This window comes from Nasonia vitripennis (genome assembly GCF_009193385.2).
Source record: "Nasonia vitripennis strain AsymCx chromosome 2 unlocalized genomic scaffold, Nvit_psr_1.1 chr2_random0002, whole genome shotgun sequence".
In the NCBI taxonomy this organism is placed as follows: Eukaryota; Metazoa; Arthropoda; class Insecta; order Hymenoptera; family Pteromalidae; genus Nasonia; species Nasonia vitripennis.
The window spans coordinates 3007164-3029012 of NW_022279608.1; the positions used below are offsets into that span (position 1 = coordinate 3007164).

General features: G+C 35.7%; 1 protein-coding gene across 10 annotated transcripts in view; it reads left to right on the top strand.

Moving 5' to 3' along the window:
- The window catches only part of LOC100680429 (protein unc-79 homolog), a 2400004-nt gene that overhangs the window by 2333794 nt on the left and 44361 nt on the right, over positions 1–21849 (top strand). For all 10 annotated transcript variants that reach the window (XM_031923950.1, XM_031923946.2, XM_031923948.2 and 7 more), the window contains one exon: positions 19724–19846. In XM_031923950.1, the coding sequence (XP_031779810.1) occupies positions 19724–19846 (123 nt within the window). The remainder of the gene's footprint in view (positions 1–19723; positions 19847–21849) is intronic.

Here is a 21849-nt window from a genome sequence, read left to right on the forward strand (position 1 = left end):
ATTCAACCCTAACTAAATTGTCATCAAATTGTATTTCATCAAGACATGCTATCTGAATAGACCAATTAATAGATATTGTTAATATCAGCATGGCAATGGTGCAAAATGTCTTGTCTAACAAAACTAAACCTAAATTATACGCACTGAAACACTTATTGTGGCCTCGAGTACATGAGATAAGAATTTCACATTAAGTTGGCATCGGTGATTATGAACAAAATCTCAAATCAATCAATTAAAGTAACACATTAAAGATTGTTAATATTATAGTTTAGAAGCTATTAGAAAATTCTTATCTTCTAAAATTGAGAACCACAAAAAACCGATTAAAATTTTTTTGAATTTTGTAGGTAACTTCTAAACTATGAATCAAAAGTTATGAATATGTACTATTTTTAGAAATACTTAAAGCAGATAAATAAGTTTAAATAACCTTTATTATGTTATCACTATAATTGAATGATTTTTCTACTTTCTACTTTTCTATTTACTACTTTCTACTTTTGTATTTATCCAATAAAAAAAAAAAGAAAATCAACGCACCTGAAGTACATTGTATTATGTACATTGGAAAATTTTATCCAAGATTTTAAACTTAAAACAGATTCATCGATTACACTGTAACGTGGCAGTTCCGACTGCACGTCACAAGCAGTCGTACGATGCTAATCCGATAAGGATACGACCTGCATTGGCGTCGCAACGCAAGCAAAACCACGAGTAGGCACAAGGGGGATGGGAAGTAGTTAGCCCGGCAAGCGCGCAGCGCTGGGATTACCACGTGTTGCCGCACGGAGCGAGCTCGTTGTCTTTCTCTCCCGAGGACCGGCATAGACAAGACGCCGCATAATGGCGTGTTGTGAGTTTTTGTGTCAAAATCGTATATCTCCCAAATAAAATGAGATAGGATAATGAAATTAAGTATGCTATAAAATAAAGTGTTCTAAAATATGAGGAAAATAGTCCCGACGTACAAACGTTGAATCAAGCAATACAAATATATGAATCCCCTATTATATTAAAGAGAAATCCATTTTGGCGTTCTCCGTTTCTCCGGTTTTCCAAGTGCATGATTTTTTGATGAATTAGAGTGACCTCTCTATTATATTAAATCTTATTTCAATCATCAATTAATTAACAACCTTGAGCAATAGCATCGACTTAAAGGTAACGATTTCAGACCCGTCTCACCGATCGCCAAAGCGAACAGCGTCCCTCCATTGAAACCCATATAGTCAATATATGCACAAGGTAGTTATTAAAATTATTGAACAAACTTCAAATGAAAAATAATATAAATGATAACCTGCGAAGACTTCAAAACGTTTCTGTTTCTGATACTTAATTATCAATGACTTATATTAACGCACGACTTATTTTAACTTATCTTAACGCATACATACCGCATGTACAAGTCAAAGCAAAATTATCAGAGAAAAATATAATAAAAGTTCATTGATAAATAACAGGAAAGTATTTAATAAACTCAACCTGCGCAGTCTTCCAAACGTTTAGTCTACTGCTGACAGTGCAATAAATTCAAGCAAATAACTATAAAAGTATATTCTAATCCCGTAGAAAATTAATCATATTATTGCAATAATGTTATCGTCAACGCATGTTAAAATGACGTATATCTGGAAATACTCTGAAAAAAACTTATAATATTACCTTGTTTTGAAAAAATTTTTGTACAAATATCGCCATAATATGCTGAGTTATCTACCAGGGTAGATACTTTTAATAATCAAAATAATAGAATTCACTGATGTTACATCTGCTAGAGATCCAAGCAGAATGAGCAGTAGAACCAATTTTTCACACTATTAATACATATTTTTTCGCATGTGCAGACGTCATTGATAAACAACAGGAAAGTATTTATATATACTCAACCTGTGCATCCTTTTGAACGTTTAGTCTGCTTCTGATACTGCAATAATTTGAGTGATAAATATAAAAGTATATTCCAGACAATTTTAATAATCGAAAAAAAGGATTTGCTAATGCTACCGCCTCTAGAGGTCAGAGCAGAATGAGCACTGAAACTAATTTTTTACGCTATTTATACATATTTTCGCGTATGTGCAGACGTCATTGATAAAAAACAAGAAAGTATTAATACTAATATACATTGTGACTAGGGGTGTGCAAGTACTCGAAAAGTCGGGTTACTCGATCGAAAAACTCGACTAGACGAGTTCGAGTCGAGTACCGGGTCGAGTACCCTACTGAAAAAAATCAGATGACAATCAACTGATAATCAGCTGATAATCATGCCAAAACGTCAGCTGATTATCAGGTGATTTCGGCTCAGTATTTTTAATAAAGCTGATAGTTATAAATATGCGTTTATGTGAGATAAAATGTTAATGATAATCAGGTGATAATCAGGTGATAATCAGGTGATAATCATTCAAAATTTGTAACCTTTAATATATTTATTATAAGTTGTTTAAAATAAGTAAAATTTATAATTTCACATAATGAGGGCCAGTACTGGTGTTACCATCAGGATGATAACACAAAAACTCTAGCTGTGAGCTCCAAAATTTTTAGTAGTTTTTTGTAGTTATTCGAATATTTCGAACTACTCGAATTTTTCGAACTACTCGATTTTCCGAGCTACTCAAATTTTTCAGGTTACTCGAATCTTTTGAGTTACTCGCACTACTAAAGATTATTTTTTAACCATATATTTATCAAACCACTCGAAATTTTATAATTATATTTACGCATGGCTTTAAGACAGCCTCAGTAAAGCAGAAAGCAATGAATGTGAGAGCTCATAAAGCTTATACAAGCAAATTGCTTTTCGTTCGTATATAAACTAAGAAATAAGCTTATAGGTTAAGGGGTCCACTCGCTACGCTCGGGCGCTTATACACGCCGTGCGGTAAAGTATGACTTATATGTCACTAGTATCGTAATGTACTATTTTACAGTATAGGTTACTATAGGGAGACTTGTTTTACATTTTCGTTCACGCTTTAAAATACGCTGTTTTTAGGGCCGGCAATATAACCAACAAGCCGTGTTCAATGTATTATATACAATGTAACGCAAAAATTTTATGTATGTTTAAATTACGTGTGTACCATGTCTATGTGACTTAACAAACACAGGCTTACAGACAAGAGCATGCCCGTGCGATATACATACATTAACTGAGTTCAAAAAATACTGGCTGATTTTGCATGTGAAATGGATAAAAAAAGGTATCTATAATAGTTTTTAAATTAAAAATAACTTAATACTGAAAAAATCAAGTTTATTTATACTTCTAATTCAAAAACTATTAGGTTAACAAAAAAAAAAAAAATATGGATACCTTTTTTTATCCTTTTTACATGCAGAATCAGCCAGTATTTTTATTATTCACTTATGTCTTTTAACAACAAAGTTCAAATTTTGACCAAATTGCCGAGTGATAGAACATTTTTTTAAATACTCAAAATTCACATTTATTGAATCATATGCCTCATAATATTAAATCATTAAAAAGTTATAATTTTACTATATTTGATAATATAACATCCAAATATCCAATTATTCAAGGCTGGATGATTGCGAGTAACTCGAAAATTTCGATCTACTCGAGTTTTTCGAGTAACTCGGAAAACTCGAGTAGATCGAAAAATTCGAGTAGCTCGATAAGTTCGGGTACTTAATTTTTTCGAGTAGTCGACTCGAACTCGAAAAAAAAACTCGACTCGACCCGACTCGAGTTTTTCGGGTACTCGCACACCCCTAATTGTGACATCCACAATCTCTCCGGAAGGAAGGAAAGTGAATTGGAACTCTCTGCGGAAGTGGTTTGCTTGTAAAACCCATTACAGGTATGTTTACACGAATCTAGCTAATTTGTAAGCCTAGCGGAGCTAATTTTATCAAGAATTAATTTAGATATGCGGGCAAAAAACAATTCTTTTCCGAAAGAAAAAGGAGAGAAAAACCCACATTTTGAACCGTCTTAGCGACTGCAGCCATTGTATGAAATTTTCTATTATGATTTCCAGCACATGCATTTATCTTAAAATACTGCAGCTGTCTCACACAATTTTCTTTTAAGTATTTCAGCTTATCCAACGCTAAGTGGCTTCGTTTAGCCCGGATGCCACATCTCTCTGTTCGCCTACAAAGGTTCGCTCGTTCATCAGCGGTGTGTCGATCGCATCCGCTTGTCCGCTCGCTTCCCTCGGCGGTTGAGCGATATCGTTCTCTTCACTCTTCAGCGACTTTTGCTTGACCGTAAGCTCGTGCTACTCTTTAAGCCACATGACCGGTGTCGGATCGACGAACTTCCTCTTCAACGATCCTCCGACAAATTCTCGTCTTCAAGGCGGCGTCTACTTGATGATGCTTTGCTTCGCATCCGTCGTTCGTGACTTTCCTTCGTCACGAAATCGCCAGCCTTGCTCGCTACCGGTCCATGTCATGCATTTTAGTAACGCGCTTGGCACGCTGACGCATTACTCACACGTTACGACACCATCTTGTCGTTCTATCTCGAGATCTTCTCGCGATCGCGCCAGGCACAGATCGCTCACCCACTTTATCGAGTTTTCTAAGGGTGATAGGGTGGCGCTACCCTGTATCTCTGCCGCTGACTAGACTTCTCGTCGTCGTAGTCATCACTATGCAGCTTTTCGCGGACCTACGCCTGAACTCCAGGCGAACCTTGAATCCGCCTCGTCCTTAGTCCTTTGTGACGCGAGCTTGACTTACTTCCCGCTGGTCGTAAGGAGTCCAAACGTCTTGATGAGGTCTAACGTTGGTACGTCTCTCGTTATCTGCAGTTCGCGGAGACGACCGTCCATGTTGGGTAATGGAGAGGCGTAATAGCCCAGAAGCACCTTGAATCTCGGACGCTAATGCAGGAATTAACGTTTTTCTCTTCGCGCATTCTTGCGTCCTCATTATGCTCAAGCGTCATGGTACCACCATCTTCAGCGCTGGACGCCGTCCTACAGATGAAGCTAGCGGATTCAAACTCTTGCACCTCTGACCTTTCTACGGTCTTAATCCGCTTTGCGTCCAATTTGCTTGCGCTGTTCATTAGTAGGTGTAAGATCTCGTAGGACTATCACACTGCGACGCGTCCCCTTCCCTGGACTTGCTTCGCTCAGAGCGCGAGCGCGTCCTCGCGTCTGACCTCCCCTGAGGTAACAATGATCCATCCCGGGGTAAACTTTCTGGTAGTTCTACACGTGCTTTCGCCGTCTCAGTGCGTCGAGACAGGCGCGGGAAGGACTTTGAGGTGGAGGCTGTCGAGTCTAACTCCTTAGCGCTCTCGTAATCAGACCTCCTGCACCGACTAGTGTTCTGCGCCTGTGAAGTTCTCGTTTCACAACCGCTGTCCCCTGCGTTGGGATAGTCGCGTCACGAATGCGTCAATCGTCCACAGGTCCAGCACTCGAGCCTTTTACGCGCTCTTCTGGACATGTGCTTGACTGCATTATCTGGCTCAGAGCAACTTTCCCTTTCATGCGTCCGTGACTTGCATATCCAGCATCTTTTTTCAGTTTCGCATGCATGCTTCGATGCGCCGATGAACGTCTTGTTCGTCCTATCGACCTTCGCGCTATGCTGGTTTTTCCTCTTATGCGATCGGCCATCTTGTGCTCTTTGCGTCTGCTTGCCGTGGGGCAAGTGGCCTTTCTGGACCGCGGGTTTCCGTTCACCCTTGTGCCTTCGCTCGACTCGCTCGACGAGGCGTGATCCACTGGACGTAGGAACGCTTTCCCTTGCTTCCTCTTTGCTCTGGCTTTTAGGGCGCTTGCGCGGGCTATTGCGTCGTACTTAGTTTATTTGCTTGGTTTTGCTCTTCTGCGAAGTACTGGACGCTGATGCTGTCTTCCGCTGTGGCTTCGCCCTTAGCGTCGTCTTGAATAACGTCTCTGCCAAGCTCTTCAACGGTGACGAAATCTTCCTCGATATTGTCGCTTACTAGCCGTGCTTTTAGACGCCGTATCTTGCTCCTATGGTCGTCTGAGGTCTTCAACATCAGCATTTCCAGGACGCGATTTACGTCCTCTCTTGAAAGTCTCAGCACCGATTTGTCGACTTCAGTCTCTACCTTAGACTGCGGTGTGCTGAGATCGGTACGCGTTTCCACTGAGCAGTTCGCCTGCATCGCACGGCGCAACTGCACTATTACATGTGCCTCACCGGCGTCATCATTGGCTCCTAACACTGAGCACTTTGAGCGTCCTAAGGACTCTTCCGACGTACGCTCGATGAAGGCCACGCACAACCCTTCTCGCTTGGTGCGCGCTTCCTCTGCTGACATACTAGAGGATGGCGCAAAGTCTGCTGGTGCGTACTAGCCTAATAACCATCTCTGTAGTCTTGCAGCTTGACTTATACGTCCGCCGTCCTGACGCAACTCTAGCGACTCCAACGCTATTCTGAGCTCGTCGCTGTTCAGGCTTAAGCACCATGGCTCGCTGACTTTTTCTAGATCTAGTATCATCTTCGATCTTGATTGTGGAGGATGCTTGTGCGTGATTTGTATCGTTACGTATCTTGAACGCGATATCGCTAACAACGTCGTGGCAGCTCGCAAACCGTCATACTTGTACACACACTAGAGATAGCTCCTAGGTTGTATTTTCGTTGCTACGACGTAAGCTACAAAATTACAGCCTGTCTACTCGCACAAATACACTCGTTGTCGTGTCGATGTAGCGTAACTGAATCCCGAAATTCAGTTAAAAAAACAAGATTTTCTCACGCGAAAGTAACGCGAATTAACGTGAGAAAAACGTCAGAGAAGCTCGTCTTACTCTTGACGCGCGCAAACACTCTGTACTTTAGTGTTACAGGCATATACACACTCGCTCAATTTACTTTCGCGCAAACCCGAAAAAATAATAATTTATTCGACGCAAAAGTCGCAAAATTCCCCGTGAGTCGTGGTCGAATCCGTACACGAGTACGATTCTTGCGCGTGTTGTATCCCGGTTGTCGTGTCTTACTCACACACACACGCTCGACTGCGCAGCTGTGTGCTCTTCTATCAAAATCTTAATTTTTGAGTCTTTGGACGCAAGTTCGAATCCTGGAGTCGCGTTCGATTCCTGGTCTCGCATTCGATTCCTGGACTCATGTTCGATTCCTGAACGTCTAGATCGATCGCGCGTTCACTGTTGTACGCTCAGTTTCTTCGCACGGTTTTTATGCGTACTCAGTCGCTCATTGGTACGATGCTGCCATTAAAAAAAATTCGCACGACAAAAAAACAATTTCGAACTAATTTGCAGTTTGCTACATATATTGTAATTTTACCGAAAAATCAACGCAACTTATCCCAACTAAAGCGCATCGAACAAATTCATCCGAGAAAAAATCCGAATCGGAGAGCACTTGACAAACTGGTATCAGCACCAACTGCCGCCACTCCGATTCGTCAATTTTGTGTGATAGTGTCAGCTAGGGCCTATCCTCCGGCCTGGAGATATGCACTGCTGGCTTTTCACAAAAATTCCAATATACCTGCGTGTATTTAAACTCTCGGTTCGAGTATACACGCGCGCGTATAATATACTTTCGGTTCGAGTATAGAATACGCCGTCGAGCTCGCACAGCTCGACTGCGACTTAAACACAGAGTCGCGCTTGTTTACGTCGCTCGTCGTGGCCGTCTCGTATCTATGCGATCTACCGCGGCTGTGTACTGTGTACACGCTATAGCGACGCTACCGAAATCTTACTGTTATCTCTCTCGCGAATATTATATGGCGTTCCCGCGCGCGTTTTCTTCTACGATTTTCCGCGCGTTCCTCACCGAATCCACACGTTGATGGGGGCCATTGTAACGGGGTTCACTTTCGGGGGAAAACTCGGTGATATTCAACTGGATCACAATCTCTCGGCGCGACGGAGAACTCTCTCAACGTCCGTGATTTACCCGCGTTGCAACGCAGCTCGTCGCTAGAGCTGCTTCGCGAACGTCGTGTTCGCACGTGTGCTACCTCTCCGCACTCTCCTGTGCGGAGCCGGCTTCTCAGTTTTGCGTTGCAACCGCTTGTTGCAACGCCCGCGGAGGCGGCGGTATTCGCGATGAGGACGTAGGGAACGGGAGAGAACAAGCTGGGAAAATAAATCTAATTCCGATTAAAATCAAATATAATGATATATTGTGCGGCCAATATTTTCTCTATACAAACGTGCGTTGCACTCTATACAAATGTCAACTCGTGGACAGTATCTCGCGAAGCTTACGCGCGCGAACGAGAAGGCCGTTACTCGGTACAGCTGCACCAAGTCGCAAACCTGTAGCCGCTGCTACCGCTGACGCGATACAGATAAAAGGCTCAGCCCTACTTACTCGCAGTCGCCGTTCTCGGTAGGCGCGCACCACACAATCACACACACTCTCACTCTCTCGCACGCTATCGGTCGTCGCTCGATGCCGTCAGTCTCACACACGAGAGCTGACGCGTTCGCACCTATAGCCGGAAGCTATCTCCTTGTCCGACGGACCGCGACTTATACGCGAGGCCCCGTCGCATTTCAACGATGCGCGAATCTACCCGATTTCGCATCTCGTTACATAGGTAAATATAATTCATTATTAAATCTTTATAATTAATTATAATATATTATTATTTTGAGGTAGTTGATTATTTTTTGTACTTTTTCTACTGCTCATATCATATTTTGTTTGATAATTTGCTATGTCTAAATTCTCTCTTTTATGTATAATACAGTAATATCTTATAGTTAGTTATAACTTTGTCATACTTTGATTTTCTCTTTTCTGTTTGATATAACGAGATCTTAACTTAATTGGGTTAATAGTTCGTATTTGTTTGTTCGTCTATAGAATAGGCGTCTGAATAGTGATAATATAATAATTATAATCATAGCTAAAATTAATAATAATCTCCTTATGGTAATTTTTAGGAGAGCATTTTTTTTTCTTTTTTCTTGATTTCTTTTTAATACATACATTTTAATTCCTATAATTTAAGATGGAATAACATATGATTGTTGGCTTAAAGTGTTAGTAACAAGCTTTGATCTAGTAATATTATAATAAGTAATTGAATATATATATATGTATATATATATACATATTGTTATTGGTTTTCTTACATTTTTCTTTGATTAACTATCAATGAAGAGTGTATATATTCATGTGTAAATTAATAATAAACCTTGGATAAAATACGATAATAATCTAACTTTACCGATCACTATATCTATATCTATATATATATATATATATATATATATATATATATATATATATATATATATATATATATATATATATATATATATATATATATATATATATATATATATATATATATATATAATATATATATATATATATATATATATATATATATATATATATATATATATATATATATATATATATATATATATATATATATATATATATATATATATATATATATATATTTGGATACTAAGGTCCAGGAATGTTGGAGGATCCTCACCAGGCTCGAGGTGTCGAAGAATAAAATACACTTGATGTTTAATAAAAGAATATATGACGAAAACTTTATTATGTACAATGCTCTCTCTCTCTCTCTCTCTCTCTCTATGCTCTGAGGCGCTGCGACGTTGCTTGTCGGACGGTTCAGAGCGTTCTCTCCAACATGGCGTTCGAGCCTCGCCACGTCGCCAGTTCGCCACCCATCGTGGCGGCTCGGAGGGGGCACCGCGGGAGAGGCAGTGGCCTGTCAGGCCTGGGGATCAGGCGCTGCTTCCTGCGGTGACTCCGGTGGTGAACAGCGGGAGCCCCCACATATGTGTGTGTGTGTGTCAAAATACTTGAATGATGGCCATGCTGAGATTCTAATGATCATTGCGTTATATACTTATTAACTCCATTATCATTTGATGCATACATTCTTTTTCTTTGCTTAATCTAAAGTTATATCATATAAAACTATAAATGCCCATACGTAAATTATTTTTAACATTTCTGTTGTCTGAATTCTTATCAACTTTGTTAGTTCAGATTCCTTTTATTACTCTTCGTCTGTATTTTTAGGAAGATTAACCCGAGGCATTAATTCTATTGTTTCCTTGCAAACATTTGATTAGTAAAAACGAGCATTGAGCGCAAGTAGTTAAATGTGAGCATGGTAGGAAAAGGATTCTGACTTGTCTTGAAAAACATAGTTTACAATCCATAGGGGATGAAAATACAATCTTTATTCCCGAATGTTGCATTTTATTGTTAAGGGTAACTTCATTTTTACTTAAAAATACTTTAGTTTTTGCTTCGTTTATAAATTTTTCTCCTCTTCGGTTTCTGAGATAAGTGCAGTCAGGTGCGAGTTTTACGTGCCTGCCCCACAAATCTTCCCCTGGTTGAAGTGGAGATAGTTCGCAGTCACAGCAGAAACAGTATACTTCGTCTTCCTTACAGTTGTAACAGAAACCCGTTTCTGCTAAAGTTTCGGATCTGTGACTTGATTTTTTTGGCCATAGCTTGTAGGTGTGAAGCCTGTCTTCATAGGTCATGTAGTCTGGATGTTTAAGTCTGAATGGTTGTTCAACATCCACCTGAGCTTTCATCGAAGCCCTTTGTGCTTCTTTTGAGGTTGCCATTCTCTGTAACTAAAAAAATTTACAATTGCTTAAACTTAATTTTATTCGTATTTTTGTCTTTCTCGAATAATTTCTTCAAGCCATATGGATCATTTTCAGTGGTTCTCTCCATGTAATAATGGAAGGCTCTGGTTGCTTCTCTTTGTATTTGTCTGATGGAAATTTCAATTGACTTATGATGATGTTGGATCAGTAGTGTTGTGAGAGGATTCGTAGGTTCTTCTCTGAGAAAGGAATTGTCTAAGTTTTCGTTTATGTCATGATGTACGGAATTTCGTTATTGAACATTCTTATACATTCATCTCTCTGAATTTCTTTGTAATAACTAATTTCGCCATCTAATACTTCTGATGAATGTGAATGCATCCCGCAATAAGTTATATAGCGTGTTACTTTTACCGAACATTGTATTACATGAACTTAAGCGAATTCATTTATTTGCAATAGTTGTATATATTGTTTAGGGATATTTAATTTTGGTCTCTCTACGTCACATTCTTCTACTTCCAGAAGAGATATGGTTGTTGAATTCGCCAGTTGATCTTAAACAAATTGACAAAACTTTTCGATAAAAGCGAGAATTTTGTAAATATAGCGCAAAACTTTTATAATTTTAATGCTGATAATAATAGTATTATGCTGAGGCCGGTAATAAAATAATTAGGTTACTTTATAATAATAAAAATCAAGAAATGTCATTGAAGTATCTAACTGGCTTGCACTAAATAAGCTATCACTAAACATTGACAAAACAGTTTGTATGACTATCGGTAACTACTCTGATAGCGTACCTAAAGATTTTTTAATACAAATTGATGGCAAAGACATCAAAAGAGTTGAAAATACCAAGTACTTAGGAATTATTTTTGATTATAATATGAAATGGATAAATCATATACAGTATTTAATAAATAAGTTGAAATATATGGTATTTATTTTTAGAAAGATTAATAGATTTATGCAAATTAAAACTTTAAAAATGATATATTATGCATTTTTTCATAGTGTTATAAATTATGGTATAATAGCTTGGGGCGATGCTTACTCTACTGCTACCAATCTATTACAAAGGCTACAAAACAGGATTTTGAAAATCATAAACAAAAATAATTTTGTTCAGGATAATCCATTGAGTATTGGGCAACTATTTGCATATCAATCACTAATATACCACTACAACACATTAAAAGTTAAATTTTTAAATTCAGAAAGCAAAACTAGGAATGAAAGCATTCAGATACCTCGGAGACTTAAGACTATAAGTAATAAGAATAGTTATATTAAAGCCATAGGAGTTTATAATCTTTCATATTGTAAAACTGTTAAAGTGTAAGTTAGGTACTACATATCTTGAAATAGATTTTATTTTAGTTATAAGGAACTATAGTTAGTAAGTATACCGGCCTCGCGAACAGGTAACTGCGTTTACCTCTGCGGGAATTTTACTATTATATAAATAATATGTAATTTTTTGTCTGGTTAATAAATAAATAAACTTTTCAATGGACTTTATTCGATTTTGATTGGACTCAAATCTTGCCTTTAAGAAGAAAGTTAATTAAGCACTTTGTAAGGGATAAGCATCCAGGGGCTCTCCTAATTAAAATTTCGTGGTTTTCAAAAAGTTTATTGAAATATAACTCTTTCACTATAATCACAAGCTACGGCGCCTAATCAAAATAATTTTTTCACATTAAAATCGTATTGTGAAAAAAAATTTCTAAATATAGACATCTATTAAAAAAAAAACTGTTATTGCTAAAGGCTTGAAATTTCGCATGGACTATAGAGTAGTACATTTTCCTACACTATCAATAGAGTAAAGTGATTTTTTTTTAAAGTTATAAACAAATTTCGATTTTGACGAATTCTGTGGTTTTTTCCAATTTGCAAGTAAACTAATAGACTTAGAGGGGTGCTCTTGCCGACTTTTTTGTAGATAATTGAATTATGAACAACTTTCACTTAAAACTTTTCCCGCTAAAATGAATACTTCTCAAACTCCAGAAAAAAAATGTGAAAAAAGTGCCGAAATCGAACTTAATTGTTTATCAAAAAGATAGCGTACAAAATTGGTGGGTTTCTTCTCAATATTAATGTTCTACATACTGTTTCTAACCATTTCCAATAATAAAATTGCTACCAGGAATTTTGGCTGCGAACGGGGTTTTCAGAGGCTATTTATACCGGTCTATTAAGTAGAATAAGTGAAATATGTGAATTCTGTAATGATAAACCTTTCAAATTCGAATCATTATGTGATGAGAAGTTTTCTAATTGTTGCAATAGAGGGGACGTTGTATTATCTGACAATAGCATTTATCCTTAACGTTTAAAAGAATTAATTTCTAGAAATACTGACGAACCACAGTGGAAACTGTGCCAAAACATGAACATTTTTGAAATTTAACACACTTATGGCACAGTTTTGAACAGTTTTGGCACAGTTTTGCCCCAGTTAGGCATAATCAGTTTTACTACAATTATTTACTCAATTTTCGTGCATTATGGCACAGTTTGGCATGATATTGGTACAGTTTTTCTCGATATTGGGCCAGTTTGGCACGATATTAGCACAGTTTGGTATGACATAGGTACAGTTTGGCACAGTTTAGCATGATTTCGGCACAATTTGGCACAGTTTGGTACAAATCAACACATTTAAGTATTCGATATAAAATTTTGTTTAAATAAAATTATTAGAAAATAAAAATTTTGGAGCTCACAACCAGAGTTTTGGTGTTATCATCCGGATGATAACATCTATTTAGGCCCTCCTTATGTGAATTTGAATAATTCTAAACAACTTCCTTAGTGAAAAAAAATTCTGTGCCAAACTATTCCAATATTGTGTTAATCTGTGCCAATATTGTGCCAACCTGTACCAAACTATACCGGACACTGCGATAAAATTTGCACAAATTTTATTAATTTTCAGTATGGCACACTGTGCCAAACTGTGCCATAAGTGTGTCAAATGTCCAAAATGTTCATTTTTTGACACAGTTATGCCACAATTTTGACATATATTGACACAGTTTTGGCACGGATTTGGCACAGTTTGGCACAGAATCTTTTTCCACTGGGGAAAGTAAACATTTTTTAAATAATATCAGACAATATAATAATGCACTTGTCTTTGCAAGTTTGGAGCTTGATTTGACGCTCTTTTCGGAAAAGGCCCTCAAATTATTTCAATTAGTGGTCAAATTATTACCACAATATTTATACATTATATCAAGACGAAAACGAGCCAGGAGAAATGGGTTACATCATTGTTAATGAAATCGCCTCGCAACCATGATTACAAACTAATGTCTCATATTCTTTAATGCTATTATAAGAATAAGATAATTTTTTTCGACAAGTAAACATGTACGCTAAATCATACAAAATGATGCACGAAGTTGAAATGGAAGAACGAATACGTTTGAAAAACAACAACGTTGAGTTATAAGAAATTATTTTGTATTTAACACGCAATTCTAATCATGATGATCGTAGATATAACGCAGCCAAATGTGATGAAGTAGCTGTGGTATTTGTAGGTGAAAATGGTCGACCAACAAAAGATCAAGATGTATGTATATATTCAAAACAAAGAGCACCTAATGATATATATCGTACATTAGTAAACATGTAGAACCTATGTCATATTTACTTATGTATCCTAATGTCCTTAATATCCTAATTTCGGATGCGGATGCCCAATATGAAAAATAAAAATAGCAAAAATAATATTTCAATGCTACAGTTTTATTGTCATAAATTCAGCATTAGAAACGATTTTAATTCTTACTTAAATTAAGGAAAATTTATGACAGATTTATACAAAAGTGTTATGGATCACTTGGAAAATAAAAGTAACGATGGCAATGTAAAAATTGGAAAAATCAAGGGGCGCAATAGCGCCGCTTTGGCAAGAAAAAGTATGAAGTACGATTTGTCGTCGGCGCGACCCTATATACTTTGCAAGCAGGTGTTCCTAACCTTAAAAAAAATCTCGATTGCATTTAAATCATTATTATTGAGCGTATGCGCAATTTGTTGGTATCTACTTAAATATATCATCCTAATCTTTCATGTATAAAAAGTTCATCCAAAAATATTAAGTTATTAACTTAATATTGCAAGTTATAAATTTGCTCGGTATGTATTTCATTTCGTTCAGTTTCCATCCTCTCCCGATATTTTTCGTCTCCTCCGGTCACGTGACTTCCGGTGAGTATATTAGGTATTATAGACCAATGGTTACAGTAGTTAATCTTCTTTACCGACATTCGTCTGCTACTCGGCGACACGCGATTATAATATGCATGTAATGCTATACGTATATATGCATATATTGCTATACGATTATATGTGCAATGCGATCAATGTCTAAACCAAAAGTAGCTTGTTGTTTACCGAATAGATCAAGATTTAATGAAGTGCAATAACAAGGAGAATATGCTTTGTAAAAGATGTGAAATCTCCCCCTAAATATTAAAATGTCAAGTAACAATTCAACATTTTCAGAAAGTCCACCATCGTTACAACAAAACTTACCAGATTCAATGACAATAGTTCAAAAGTATGGTAAACCAGATCTTTTTATTACTATGACGTGTAACTCAAAATAGAAGGAAATTTAACAACATTTGAAAAAAAATTAATCAGCTATTGATAGACCTGATTTATGAACAAAAGTTTTTATTGTAAAAGTTAATAAATTATTAAATGAAATTCATCAAAAAAAAAAAAACATTTTTGGAAAATGTATTGCATATACTTATGTAATTGAGTTTCACAAAAGAGGTTTACCACACATGCACTTTTTGGCTTCTATTCATAAAAATAACAAACTGAACAATGCAGATGATTTTGATAAACATATAAGTGCAGAAATACCTAATGAAATTAACTATCTAAGGTTATAACAATATTCTTAAGCAATCAATGATACATGGCTCTTGTGGTAAAAATAACTTAAATTTACCATGTATGGATAGCAAAACAAAAAAATGTACCTAAAACTTTCCGAAATAGTTTAATTAGCAAACTACTTTTAATAATACTAAATATCCTCTTTATCGACAAATTAACAATGAAAAACAAATTCGTTTCCATAAAAAAAATATAGCTGATCGATCTGAATATAGATAATCGATTTGTAATTCCATACAATCCGTATTTATTGTTGGAATTTAATTGTCATATTAATGTTGAAGTATGTTTAACTATTCAATGGGACAAATATTTATGTAAATATTGTTATAAGGAGCATGATTGTGCATTTATAAAAATGAATCGAGGTAATATTAAAAACGAATGTAGAGAAGAAAATTTCAACTACGATGAAATAAAACAATATTTAAATACAAGATGTGTAAGCCCTCCAGAAGCAATGTATTGTCTACTACAATAGGCAATGTACGTTTTATCACACGTAATTTACGAATCAGCTATACATTTAAAAAATGAACAGTTTGTATTCTTTAAAGAAGGATCAGATGAAAAGTTAATTAATAAAAACACAACTTTGAACTGAATGCAAACGATCAGCAAGCTAGACAGTACTTGTATGTTGATATACCATATTTTTACGTTTTCAATGAAAAAACAAAGAAATAGACACTAAGAAAAAGAGTTTGGAAGCCAATTATAAGTAGAATGTACTTTGTAAATCCGAAGAATCATGAAAGATTTTTTTTTAAGTTTATTCTTATTACATGTAAAAGGGGCTCAATCTTATGAAGAATTAAAAACATTGGAAAATGTTACGTACGCAACATTTCATGAAGTAGCTGTAGCTAGAAAATTAATAACCACCGATGAAGAACGGGACAAATGCTTGGAAGAAGCAATCAAGGTTGAATTTCCTAAAGCCCTGTGAAACCCGGTTAGTTATATATGCTCCATATGCGTATTTCATCACCCAGTAAATGTTAAAGAATTATTTGAAAAATATCAAGCTTATTTTTACAGTCCATTGTTAACTATCTCACTAAAACATATCAATTCTATTTTAACAAGTCACGGATATACACTGACTGATTTTAATTTACCTAATTTAGTGAGGATGTTAAGGAAACCAATTATAAAGAATTTTATGTAACAAATGAAATTGAAAATGATTCATTATACAATATAAGCGCTTTAACGTATAAACATTGCGACATTTTTGATGCAGTAATAAATAGTGCAATTAATAAAGTTAATCAAGTGAAGTTTTTCTTTATTGATGGACCTGGAGGTAGTGGAAAAAGCTACTTACTAAATACAATTATCACTCATTTAAATAAAGGAAAAATAAGTGTTTTATATGTCGCATGGACTGGTATAGTAGCAAATTTATTAATAAATGGAAGAATTTTAAATTAAATTTTTTAATTTCCATTAAACATAAATAAATTACTCCCAATTCAATATATAGAAAAAATATGAAAAAAGGTAGAAGTCATAATTTGGGATGAAATAACAATGACATCTAAACATGCTTTTCAGGCAGTGGATAAATTATTTAAAGATTTATGTAATAATGACATTGAATTCGGTGGCAAAGTAACGTTTGTATAAGGTGACTCGACAAACACTACCTGTTGTCAAACATGGGAATCGAACAAAAATTATTGAAAATTTTGTGAAAAATAGTTATTTATGGAGTAAATTCCAAATAATGACTTTTAAAGATGATATGAAAGTTAGTAATTGTGTAACAAAAAGTTTAAACAATGGCTATTAAAAATTGGAGATGGAAAATATTCCAACAAATTTGAAATGGATAATGACTTTACTTCCAACATAATATTATCAACCAATGATACAATTACGGAAATTTATGGAGATTGCTTTGATAATAATAATGCCAATAAATTTTGCGAAAGAGTAATTTTAGTGCCGAAAAACAATCATGTACTAAAAATTAATAATAACATTTTAGAATGAATGCAATGCGATGTAAGAGAGTATCTAAGTATAGATTTATGCGAAGATGATAATAAAAAGATGTTACCGATAGAATTTTTGAATTCACTTACGCCAAATGGCCTACCACCTCATAAGTTACGTTTTAAAGTAGGTGCTGTAATTATTTTGCTGAGAAATTAAAATTTAAATAATAGGCTTTGTAGTAGTACTCGATTAATAGTAAAGAAAATGATGCAATTCTGTATACAGGCAGAAATAATTAGCGGTAAACAATTTGGTAAAGTTCAACAAATCACAAGGCCAAACATTTAACAAAGTTGGTGTCTACTTACCAAATCCAGTTTCCAGTCATGGTCACTTATATGTAGCATTATCCAGGGTAACGTTAAAAAAAATTAAACAATTTTACTTAAAAAAAGTTCGAGGATAAAAATAAAATCAATGATGATTCAAATAAGATATCACGAAATATTAAATTAAAAATAAACCAATAAAATATGCCAGTTATTGAGAAAAGATTTAAATGGATTCACGGCATACAGATATCATAAGTATACTTTAATATAATAGTAAAAGTAGATGTGCAAATCCAGAAAAAAACGGACACTTCAGGGGATCTGAGTGAACAAATTTGAAATTTGAGAGCACACCTACCAGACCAACTTTTTTGGGATCCTAAGGTCACCCAGAACCCGAAAAACCTTGGGTTCCCAAGATTAAAAAATACCTATCTTTTTGCCGGGCAGTTTAAATTCTTTTATGGGAATTTAACGCGGGAAAAATTATCGAAAACAAGCCACGATTCAACTTTACCCACTCAGTGTAAGAAGGTGCAATCCAAAAATGTATATTGCTAGGATCGAAGTATCAGAAGAGAGCTTTAATTTAAAGGCTGGTGAGTTAAAAATGGTTGCCTGGGTAAAAAGTTGTCTAAGCTTGAAAATAGTAAAAAGTCACGAAGAGTAAGGTGTTTTACGAAAATCAGCAATTTTTCTCTTATTCTTAAAATTCTTGTAACTTTTGATCCGAGCAGCCAATTTCAATCATTTTCAATTTTCATCGTCATATATATAGCTGATCGTAAAATAAAAATGTTGATATACATTTTGAAACCGAAAGCAAAAAAAAAGAGCTACAATTTAAATCCCAGATCGTCGGAATTGACCACTTGGATCAAATGTTATAAGGATTTTAAAAATAAGAAAAATCGCTGATTTTCGTAAAAAATCGAAAAATTGGTGATTTTTAACCCACTAGCCCTCAAATTAATTCTTTCTTTTTATTACTTTGATTCTATTAAAACACATTTTTGGATTACGCCCCCAGACAAAAAATGGCAATTTTCTGGTTTTCGTTAATTTTCCCCGTGTTAAATTCCCATAAGAGAATTTAAACTGTCCGGCAAAAAAATAGGTATTATTTAATCTTCGGAACCCAAGGTTTTTCGGGTTCTGGGTGGCCGTAGGAACCCAAAAAAGTTGGTCTGGTAGGTGTGCTCTCAAATTTCTAATTTGTTCACTCCCTGAAGTGTCCGGTTTTTTCTGGATTTGCACATATAAATTAATATCACACACACACACATCACATATAAATCATCTCTTATTTGAGATATATATGGGCAACACGTAAATAGTGTGCTTTGAATTATAAATAATAATAAACAAATAAAATATCTCTTATTTGAGATATATATGGGCAACACGTAAATAGTGCGCTATGGATTATAAATAATAATAAACAAATAAAATATGTCAGTTGTTGAGAAAATATGTGAATGGCTTCACGGCACACAGGAAAATTTAAATAACCCAAAGTTTTCAAGGCCCAAAAATTTTAAAACCCAAAAATATTAAGGGGTGAAAATTTTAAGACCCAAAAATGTTAAAGCCCAAAAATTTTAAGTCCCAGAAATTTCAAGGCCCAAAAATTTTAAGCCCCAAAAACTTTAAGGCCTAAAATTATATCCGCCTCATAGATGATGTCCAGGTGTCAGGGTGACTCCTAGATGTTAAGTTATTTAGAAAAAATGTAAACGGCTTCACGGCACACAGGTACATTAAGTACTTTAATATAATAGTAGATAGTAGATAGTAGATATTAAGCAATATGTGTAATACTGGAGGAAAGCAAGCGTTTTTGGTAGTTCATATTTATATTGTTTTCAATTATCTTGAAAACACCAAAAACTGGTCTAATATACGTATCTTTTTTTTTAGTTTGCAGACATAGTTAACCTGCACTTTTTAAGTCTACTTGAATCACTTTTAGACTCTGGATGCATTATATTAAGTAAATTGTTACCGATATGGAACTCTATTATAATTTCCCATCATATACAGGTAAGAATTAAAATAGTTGAAATTAGAATGCAATACTTTAAAAATATGATTGCAAGCCACGTATTTTTATTTTAAAATACTCGACACTGCTAAGAATATTAAAATGTTGACAAATGCTAGGAAATGGCACAAAGCATAAAAGAGTGTAGGTCTTAAATGAACTAAAGTAAACATTAGGAGTCTTTTGCTATAATTAAGTGGCGCGGCAGCACCACGAAGGCGAGTTTGAGGAGCAGACGAAGCCGCGGTGCCCGCGCTAATATCTATTAATATGTTGGGGTTTGCATTTTTCATTACAAAAAAATAAATGCGTTTCTTTGTTGGCTCTAATATATTTAGACTTATATCATGTTTTATTATCCCGAACTATGATTTTCAACAAAAATATTGATAAAAACAACCATCTTTGGTATAATACACGCGTGTGTCATTCACAAAATGCTCAAATCAAAGCAAAAAATATTAAAACCGTTATGTTAGCCGCAACAAGTGTTAGGACTATGAAGTTGGCCACACAGCTATATACAGATGGATATTGCTTTCTTATCGGTTTTCTGCATGCTCGCTCACATGTAGTTTTTAGTGTCTAGGTGTAAAAACAATTCGAGGGTGTTAGGTGAAAACTTGAAGAGTTTCCCCTTTTATGTGAGTTTGCCTATCTGACACGCTCTACAGGTGTCCAGGGAGGAATCTGGTCTGGATCCGTATCCCTGGTTTACTTGAACGACTCACTGAATGGAAACCTCTTCCGTTTAGACTTTTTCTCCCTTTGATATTTTGGAATTTTGGGAATGAGTGACTTGGATGAATATATATTGACAAAATGTATGGTCGAATTCTATGTATATTTCCTTTTGAACAAACTCTTTACAATTCTACACGAAATTCTCAGTAGAAATCTAAATGATGAACACTATTTTGTCTGACTAATTGATTTGGATCTGTGAATTAGAATCTAAATAAAACTCTATAGGTCCGCCGGCTTCTGCGCCCTATCACGGAGTGTGAGAGCAGCGTGGTTCGAGAGCGCTCGGAAGAGGTTCCGGACCTCCCACGCCGTCGTCAGCTTACGTTCCCCTTAGCCGCGTTACAGTGTCGGCGCTTGTTGCACTCATTAGGCCTTACGGGGTCTGGCAACTAGTTGCGCGCCGAAACTGCAACGTAGCTCCGCACGTACGCCTCCAGCCGTTGGCGGGGAAGTTATTTAGGTCAGCGAGATTCTTAGCCACTTGATACTTTTGTGGCCTTGAGTCTCGCTGTACCTTTATACGTGTAGAATTTTCTCGATCCCACATTTGAAATTATTTTTTCAAATGTAAATCCAGAAAGTTGTCACGTAACATCCTCCCCCCTTGAGAACGTTTCTCGTCCCCGAGAAACAATTGACGCCGTTATCTTTGGATACGTGGTCCTATAAGTGGAAAAGGAAAAAAAAACTTCGATGTGGTTGAGTGAAAGAGAAAAAGAAATTTTGTCAGAATGATTCGATTTATTCGGAGGGGCAAAGGGCTTTAATTTATTTTTTATTGTTATTGCAATTTTTTTATTATTATTTGTTCTGGTCTCCAGTCAATTGTGCTGCTTCTCTTCCCTTTTAGGTAATGTCGTTAATGTCTTGTGAGTTATCGCTCAGCACATGATCTATATGTGTTTTATCATGTGTTGATGCTTTCGCTCATGGTTCTATAATGCGTCTAGCCTATGATTGTTTTGCTTAACATACACACCTAGTATGTTTGGTTCATGGGGTTTTGACTAGAGAAACGCCTTTGACGAGACTTCTATGGGTTTTAAATGTTTTACTTTTATGTTCGGGTGAGTGGCTGTAGGGATTTTCGAATCATTCTGTTCCCTTAGTATTATTTATGGTTATTGGACGTGCGTTTTAACTAATATTCCACTTACTTTTTGTTGCTGTGGTCCGTGGTCCTACATTAGGTGCCTTACATGCTAAATTGTTAGTACTTTTTGATCTCCTGCGCTAACTAATTGGTTTATGTCTA